The 9,480-nt window shown below is 36.7% G+C and overlaps 1 protein-coding gene across 1 annotated transcript in view; it reads right to left on the bottom strand.

Moving 5' to 3' along the window:
* Positions 1-8,864: 8,864 nt before the first annotated feature.
* CEP44 (centrosomal protein 44kDa) overlaps positions 8,865-9,480 on the bottom strand; it is a 10,962-nt gene continuing 10,346 nt past the window's right edge. The window contains exon 10 of the mRNA XM_010143638.1: positions 8,865-8,922. Within this exon, the coding sequence (XP_010141940.1) occupies positions 8,865-8,922 (58 nt within the window). The remainder of the gene's footprint in view (positions 8,923-9,480) is intronic.

Below are 9,480 nucleotides of genomic sequence, written 5' to 3'. Positions count from 1 at the left end.
GGTTAGAGGCAGGGCCAGGGGGCATTGTGTGTTCCCAGCCAGCCGGTAGCAGCTTCCACCATGGTATTTACCCCGGTGTGTTCACAGCAGTGTGGTATAGTCAGTTTGCCAGGCCTCCCCACGCTTGTATTGCAACCAACATCCTCCACACCACAAAGGTTTTAACCGTTTGACTTGTTCAATGGCAGCATGTGTTCTGCATTCATGGCTGACTCATGCACTACTGTCCATGGTCACGTTTGCCTGGTCACAAGCCCACCTGCTTCTCTCTTGCATCTGGTCTCCCCCCAGCTGACCTAATCCAGTTCACATGGTTCAGCATGCAGCTTCGCAGATAAACCAATTCATTAAGAGAGCAGATACAGGGTCAGAAAAGAACCTCACAGGAAAGGCCGTGGCTGCTGGTTTTGGCTTGTCAAAAATTACGTGCTTCAAACAAGCTTCTGCAGTGATGGTTGCCCGATTAGCTGAGATATGCCCAAATAAGCCTAGGAAGAATCAATTCAATGCAGCAGAGAAAGTAAAATTCCCAACATTTTTGATGTTCCATCTGTGAGTCAGAGGGGACCCTGATCCTGAATAGCTGCCCATATGGCTGTCAGCAAAGGAGGAAAAACATACCAATAAAGAATTGATACTAAAACTCTCATTAAATTTGTACTGAAATATTAGCATAGATTAATATTAATAATGAACATTGGACCATACATTTTTTAGACAAAGAAAAATCCCATTCCAACAGTGACAAGCCCTTAATATGTCTCACCAATCATGCATGCACCGGACACAAGTTGTTCCTTAATCTTGATGACTATGTTCTGAAGCATGAGATTTTGATATTTTTGTTTTAATTTCAAAGGTTCTCAGAATACTTTTAATTAAATACACTTCCTTTCTATTTCACGTGACTTGATTGTTACACGTTACATTGGGAACCTAATATTTTAAGCATTGTTTAAATAAATTATGTCCTGCTGACACCTTTTTCCCCCACTTCCCTTGTGGTTCCATTTTTATCTCACTCAGAATAATCTCCTGCTACGGACCTTATTTCAATAACCAGGAAAAGACATCCATATTCTGGGCATACACTTTTCAAGGCCATAAATGTCTCTACTAGGACTTCAGTTTGCTCTTCACTCAAGAGAGCTTCTTTCCTTAAGCAAGAAGTGATTCATGGGTCATGATTATTCAGTCAATCACAAAATACTTAAGAGCAATAAACTGTTTCTGGTATATCTTAATTAAAAAGGTTTTATGTAATACAGCCACTGTTCCAGCAGTGATGTGTGAAAAAACTCATAGGAAACTTAAGTCACTCATCTTAGATTGCCAGCCTGAGCAGTTTATCAAATTCCTTTTTAAACTGTGATATAACAATCTCCCACCATATCAGGACCTATTTTTCTGTAGTATGCACAAAAGTGCAACTACTTTATCAGAAATTATCACAGCTGTCAACTACTTTTAGAACTACAAGAAGCTGGAGCTTAAGTTACTACTAATACATAAGCTCAATTAAGTTCATGAACCTACCCTTTAGTTTCGTCCATAGGTTCCAATGGAATGGTTTCAACTAAGGGAACTCTTAAAACCAGGCTACATTTTTTCCCATTAGCTTTTTTCCTAAGTAATTATTTAAGTGGGCAAAACAAATGCACCAAACCACAGAATACACTCAGGAGGAAAACAAGGGGAAATCACTGAATTTTACAGTTGGAGAAAGCAGACAAAGCAGATACTATACATGACTTATTGTCGCAGGTTGAAAAAGGGGGGCTGTTGCCCACCGAAAGGGATGCGACAAAATAGTGTGTTGGCTGGAAAAGCAAAACCAGCCAAACTACACACACACAAAAAAACTTTTGATGCTTGTTAACGGCTTATTAACACGTTAACGAGCTCATTAAGGCTTTAGTTGGGCAAAGGATATGATAACACACAGACTACATATGAAAAGGATAGAAACAGAAAAGTTTAATAGTAAAATGCCCCCAAAATAAAATCATTTTCGAAGTTAAACTGGACTGGAAAAGGGAGAGAAAGAGATAAAGGGAGAATAGATAAAAGTGTACAGTTACGTATAGAATCTCCCGATCGAAACGATCCCCGCTTACAAACAAACTCCCCCCCCTACAATGGTTCGCCATGCCAGTGACGGGGGAGGGGGAAGGAAAAGTCCAGTCCGTTCACCTGACGAAAAGTTCTCAATATAAGAACTTTCTCCTGAAGCAAAGCTTTCATGCGAATAAAACATAGTCCCTCTTTTCTTCAGGGTGGCTGCAGAGAACTCTTCTTTGCCAAGGATAGCTCTTCCCAGACTCCCCCCCACACACACATCTGCGCCACAGGCCAGCTAGGTTGCGTCTTAAGGGAATATCTTCAAATTCCGCCACGTGTTGGTGCCTACTTCATCTGCTGCAGAGATAAGGGGTATCGCTGGGTCAATCCGCCACGGCAAAACAGTTCACACACCACCCCCACCGGGAATCGGCAGAAACGGGAAAGGTTCTACCCATTTTGCAGAAGGAGTCTTTTACTGCTTCAGGGAAAATAGCAGGTCACGGACGTGGCTTTCTCTCCTTGATAAAAGTTTCCAGTCCCAGGGCGTAAGATTCAAGAGTCCTGCGCGGCATATTTGAGAAAGCCGCAGCACGGACAAGATAGAGAGGACAGTAGATAGAGCAGAGGGGAAAACAAGATGTCCCCGAATCTCTCAACATGCCCCCTTTTATGAGCTCATTCTGGAGAGGCGTGTTCTCCTTCCCGGAAGCTCGGAAAAACCACAGCTCTCTGGGAAGAAAGCCAGACAACAGGAGAGCTTCCGGTTCCACCATGTTGAACCCAGGACACTTATGCAACAACATAAAGACTCTATATAATGCCAGATCGTAACTCAGTAAGACAGCAGAGGCACAGCACATTCAACTCGATCACCTATGACAAAAAAAAGAAAAAACCACCAACAACACCCTGCTAAAGGCACTACTGAAATTAACTGGAGTTTTCACGTATATTAAAATTCATTTGTATTGAAATGCTTCAAACTATATTATGTTGTCTATCTTCTCACTTTGCAGTTAAACTAAGGTTGAGGAGTATTAGTTTCATATTTTTGTAAAAGTGTGACGACCTATAAGAATTACTATTTTAAATGACTTACATGTGCATATACGTTTAGAACACAATACAAAAGGTTTTAAAAAATATTCCCTGAGAATTAGTTTTGCATTTGCCTTTTTTTTTGTTTTTTGGTTTAACGTGAAAAATATGCCTCTAAATCAACAAAAATTGGCCAGGATGTGGGGGGAATCAGAAGCACATGTTAAAAATGAAGCTATTTTAACACTTGAAAACTTACCCAATTCCAAAATGTAGATTCCCTTTAATCCTATTTTCCACATTTTTCAGACGTACATCTGCCCTTTCATTCAGTCAATTCAAACACAAACTGAACAAACATGTAATAATGTTTTCATCAATACATACATTCAGACTTTGCTTAGGAATTTCTCCACTTCTAGCTCACTATGGGCTAAGAAAAAAAGTCCTCAGCAGTAAAGCACTAACTTGAGCCGTTCTCTCTCCTGCTGCACAGTTACTTCTTGACACAGCATGCTGCTCCAACTGAAAGGTCAGACAAATGTTTGTATGCAATGTCACAAGCTGGATCGCAAGCTAATGTGGAAAAAAACCCAACATACAAAAAAGAAACCCGAAAGCCAACAAACTCCTCTCACAACGTATTTTTAGAAGAGTACTTATTTAAACCACATCAGTTACAAAACGCAGTTCATAGCACAGTCAGATAGGAATGAGTAGCAGTGGGATGAAATTCCTTAAGCTACCAAAAACTTCAGCTTTGTGAAACTATTCTCAGCATTCATGGAAAGTAGTCAAGGATCTTTAACTGCAGTTTACTTAGTCCCAGTTCATATTTCAACATGCACTCAGTGAAGTGCAACACCACCAGGTAAGATGAGATCCAAGTGTGAAAGTTTATGAAGTCCTCGCAGTATGTGTTAGAAATATAACTGTGTCTTTAATTTAAACACCCCAAGGCATAATATTTGCTATTGCTTATGCTAAAAATTAATGACTATAAACCTAACATTGGCAAAAATATTTCCACTGATTCCAGAGCCTATCATTAAAAGTTATTTTGCTTTATGAAGTATGAAGCTTCCTTTATGATACCTTGAAAGGCAAAAGAGGAAAGGAAAACCAACACACATTGCTGTATTAGAACATCAGTGCTTCACACTACTGCTTATTGTTCTTAACCTATAATTAGAGAGTTTTCTCCCAGATAGTATAAAGCCTCACTACTTCCAAATCAAGCATCTGCTCTGGATGGAGTCTAATGAGGATGAGTTTTGTAACCATAGAAACACCATCTTTCTCTCTTATCTAAGGTCACACTGCATAAACAGCCACTAAGTTTACCTCACCTCATGAAATAAGCAGAAGGGTGCTCAAGTGAAGGAACATCTTGGGTTTAGCATGACTTCCACATTTGGAACACTCAAATCACAAGCTAGTACCCTTGTATTGATTGCTCATCTGACATAGCTCACAGACATCACGATCCCGAGTACCCTGCAAAGAACAGAAATCTGCCCACATACCACAGAAGCAACACACTATGATTAAACATTTTTTTGCAGATTTAATACCTTTGCTGAAAGACCATATTTTGCGGTCTGAGGGTTATAAGTGAACTAAGTACATTTTTACTACACAGGGTAGAAACAAACTGAAGAGGTGGCATAAAGCATTTGGAAAGATAACTGTAATGCCAAACAAATAAATTTAAGGTGGAATATATTACAACAGTGACCGTTCAAAATGATGGCTAACTTCCAATGTCAAAACAAGCAGCTGATAAAAAACACCCTTTCACTGACGAATAGTATAGAATTTTAAGCATCTCTTATAAAAACTAAGTAAATTCCATGAATATTATTAGCTTCTCATACATTTTGATCAACTTACTTTTCTCTTTCTCCAGAAAAGCTAACTTTTACAAGACAAGAATACGTCTCTCAAACTTCAGAGTGTTCATATCCTTGATTTTAGCTTTTCATTACAATAATAAAAATAGATACAATAAATCAAACAAAAAAGCCAACGAACAAGGGAAGAAGCAGCAGGGGGAAGGAACAAAATATCCATTAGAAAAAAAAGTGGGTTTAGTACGAGCAATAGGCATATATGATGGTTCTGTCGCAGGCTGTATTAGCAACTTCAGCAAAACACAAAATTTGCTATGAAGCCATATGGGCACCAGACAGCTATCCCCACAAGTCACCACATACACCTGTTAAAGAAATTTAAAAGAATAGGTCATTTGAAAGAACCCAGACCTATTTGATCTTCTACAGGGAGAAAAGCTGGTTTAAAGTCACAACACTACATGCTAATAAGCAGCTTAAGCTAAAACTTAAAGTTATACATATGCACTATTTTTCATATTGAAATATTTCTTCAAAACTCTACAATAAATTTATCACATTACCAAAAAAATTTAAAATAAAATTACTTTTATATTAGACTTCAAACAAGGTTGCTCTGTGAATCACTGCTAGACTAACAGGGGAGAATAAACAAGTGGCCTCTATCCCAACAGAGTCTAGATTTCCATTATGCAAATTCCATGAGAGATTTTCTCGTTAATGGAACTGACATCAAGACAAATATTCTGTACCAGGCAAATTTAAAAGAAAGCAAAATTCTTTAAAAGAAATTTTAGTCCAGGCTTCTTCTGCACAACGTTTGCTGTTGGACTAGAATTGAGCCCGACGTGGGATACAAAACTAAACCAGGACAGAAACACATAACAGAACTCTAAGAATAAGCATGAGAAAATTTGATATACTTAAGGAAGTAAGACAGTCTTAGTAATTAAGACTTTGAGCTTTGAATACATTTCTGATGTGCAAAACAATTCCAAGTCAGGCATGAACATGAGGATACAACTGAAGTGAGCCTGTTTCAGAATTAGGTACAACCAGGCTTGAGTGACCTACAATACAGTTTAAGTATCGGAACTTAAGCATCAAAAGTAACATCATAAAGAATATATTTTAATGTCATAACTCCAATAATTTTCTTAGAATTTATGACTCAGAGCACTAGAATTCTAGAACATGTAGCAGTACATACACAAATTGAAAATGTAACTAAAAGAGATTATCAGACTGCTTTTCAATATTACAGATTTGGGGCAAGAAAATTCTTATAGCATGTTTTAATTTTAGTAAACAAAGGGAATACTGATGTTAGTTAAGTCAAAGTAATAAAAAATAATCTTCATGGAAATCCTGTAAGTTTTGATAGATTAAGAATCTTGCTAAGTAAATTAAGTTTAAAAGTATATTTTTTGTAGAAGCATCAGTTTTAGCATTCTACTTTAACACAATGATGCTTTAAATACTTTCAGTTATATAGGGCTGAATTATTGTATTGATGTTTAGAGCTGTCAAAACAACTAATAACTATAAAATTAATAATACATTTTAAGCTAACAAATTCAGTAACTTTTGAAGAAACAGCAGGAGTTCAGTTAATGATTTATAATCATAGAACATATCTTGAAAAACAGGAATTTTTTTCAAGTCATTAGAGAGAGCTAGGCATGATAGAAACTGTAGTGAGGAATAGTCTATGGACTTCTTGTTTCTGAAGGTATCTAGCATTTTCTGTCACTCAGCAAGATCCATCCATGCAACTGTTTACACATGTAGAATGTCAGCTTTTTGACTGTTGTGACAATGCTTGAAGCAGCATTGCATCAGCAATTATTCAAAAACTGTTGCTATTTTCAGCCATGACCAGCAGTGCACTGCTTTAGTGAAGTTTTACTGTGACTGATACTGTATTGTTTTCAATGATAGAACTGAATGCACTATGAATATCTCTTTTTCAGAAGACAGTACTGCCTTCAAAAACCAAATTTCATTTAAAAAAAAGATAGCAAATGTGACAGAAAGACCTTTACAAAAACAGCTCCACCGTCCTAACAGTAAAACAGCTTTGGCTTCAGTTAGAACCAAGCAGGGGCTGACTTTGATCAGAGAACAGGAGAAGCAAAGCTTTTAATTACAAAGGGCAAATCCCATTGTACAGAGAGAGTCCTGCATTTAAGCTTCTAGAAAAGGGAAACAGTTGGACAACTCTGGATTTCCAATTTTGCAGCATCTAATAGGGATGACATTAAATTGCACATTTACTGAAAGGCCTTTTTTCTAACATTTGCTGCATCAATCAGATGCATTAAATGATAAATCCTTGTAACTTGAATAATTTATATTGACCGATACTTCTCATCTTTGACATAACATTGATAAACAGAATCACTGCTCTGGTTCCCATCGCAAACATTTATCAAATATCATACAGAATAATTATCTTACTTAAAAAGCCTCTTCAATGCCAAGGCAATGAGGAAAAATTAAAGAAAGATAGTATTTCAAACTATTTGATCATTACATGTTTAAAGCAATAACTGAATAGGAATACAACTTTTTCGTCCTTTGGTAATATGTATAAAGATTCCCACAAGATGGCGATGTAGTCCTATTTTAGAAAACAGCACCTACTTCCTGTTGAATTGGTATAACATCTAAAAGAAAAATTAATTTCATTACTAGGATAATGAACAGTGATTTGCAGGTTCTATTTTCAGTTAAGGAGCAAAACATGCTGACAGCATTTACCTTTCAAGCTTTTTAATTTTGTTTTTAAACAACTAGAAAAGTTCTATTGCAAAAATCCAAAACCCCTGAACTAAGGTTTATATAATGATGAACTTCTTCTGTTTGCACGTAAAATAAAGTCAATTTATATTCCATATGGCTATAGAAAAAAAAGTATTAAAATACATAAATCACTTTTTACAGCATAACGTCAAACAGCTGCTTTCACCTTCATTTGCAAACTCTGCCAAAAATATCCACTAGTTTTGTGGTATCAAACTCCAAAAATCTTTTTAAGTGAAGTATAGTACAAAGAAACCTTGATATGATAGGCTACAGATCTACAAGAGTAATAAATAAATAAATAAATCTTATGAAAGCTCACACATCTTTGGTTCTATAAAGTTTATGGAAGCCTTACAACTACTTACATCTCTAAAGAGAAATTTTAATGCACCTTCAAAACATAAAAATGTTGTGTATCTGTAAACTGGATGGTCTCCATCTGTGCTGCTGGTCTTAAAATGTGTTGGGTAAGAGCACTAAAACACTCAACACATCTCTTGCAGTCAAAGTCTGCGGACTTACCGGCACATTTTAGTGTATAGGATCAAACTGACCCCCACTTCGTCAGTGTTAATGGAAGCCATAATGCATTGGTGCTCTCCAGTGCAGCATGAAAATTTATATTTTAAAAAAAAGAAAGCAAAAAAGGTACATATTTGTGTATGTAAGATTTCATTAAGACTTATTCAAAAGTACAGATGGTAAGATGGTATGTAAGAAAGCCTCTTGGGTGTAATATGCAAGTCCCAGCTGGAATGTTTCCAACAGGATGTAAACCACAGTCCTCAAGCCTGCACTTTAAAAAACATATTACTTAGCACACTGCTAACAAATGTCAACACAAAAAATACACTGCTGTAATGATTTCACTTTACAAAAAGAAGAGGGGGAGGAAGTTATTTGAAGTTTTTAAAACCAAAAATTGGGGCTGGTGGGAGGAAAATCAATACACAGATGCGTTAGAAAAATATTTATTCAAAGGAATGAAAACACTGGTGATCACTACAAATCTGATATATTAAAAATGTAATCCTGTACAAACATATATATTAGTTCTGACATCCGTAAGTCTACAGAGACTAGAATGGAAGACCTGTGTTTTCAGGTTTTCTCGGAGGCATTGCCTGATGTTTTCAACAATTCTGAGGTTTCTTCAATTCTGAAAATAAATTTTGTTTATGCACGGTTAAAATACAGTGAAGAAATAACTAACTAGCCTTTAACTTTCTAATGAATCCAAAATACTAACAAGCAGCATGAAATCTGAAGTTTCCTTTCATCCCCTCCTTTTCCTCTGCAACTGGTTTGTATTTTAAATGCCTACCACGTATCAATAAACCTTAAGTATACATAAAGACGTAACTGACACAATCGAACGAAACCACAACAAAAGGCTACAGCTTTCTCTTCAAGTGTAGTTATTTTTCAGGAAGAAAAGCTGCAAGTACAAGGGAATTCCCAATAGAAGATAAATAATATTCCTATTCCTTATCAACCAGGTTCTAAACACTCTTTAATCTCTAGTTAGTACTATTAACAAATGCTTTGTATGAACCAAAACAGTGACTCATCCCACAAATACAGAACTGTAAGTGGATTTACTATCCAGAGGAGTCATAAGGAAATGCCACACCTGATGCAGAGGCCTTTGAGGTTTGGAACACATATGTACGTTCTCTACATGCCTTAGTCCAATACAACTACCTCCAGGGAAACA

This window comes from Buceros rhinoceros, unplaced genomic scaffold, assembly GCF_000710305.1.
Source record: "Buceros rhinoceros silvestris isolate BGI_N320 unplaced genomic scaffold, ASM71030v1 scaffold8889, whole genome shotgun sequence".
Taxonomy (NCBI): Eukaryota; Metazoa; Chordata; class Aves; order Bucerotiformes; family Bucerotidae; genus Buceros; species Buceros rhinoceros.
The sequence above is the reverse complement of the archived record's forward strand: the minus strand, read 5'-3'. Positions and strand labels throughout refer to the sequence as shown.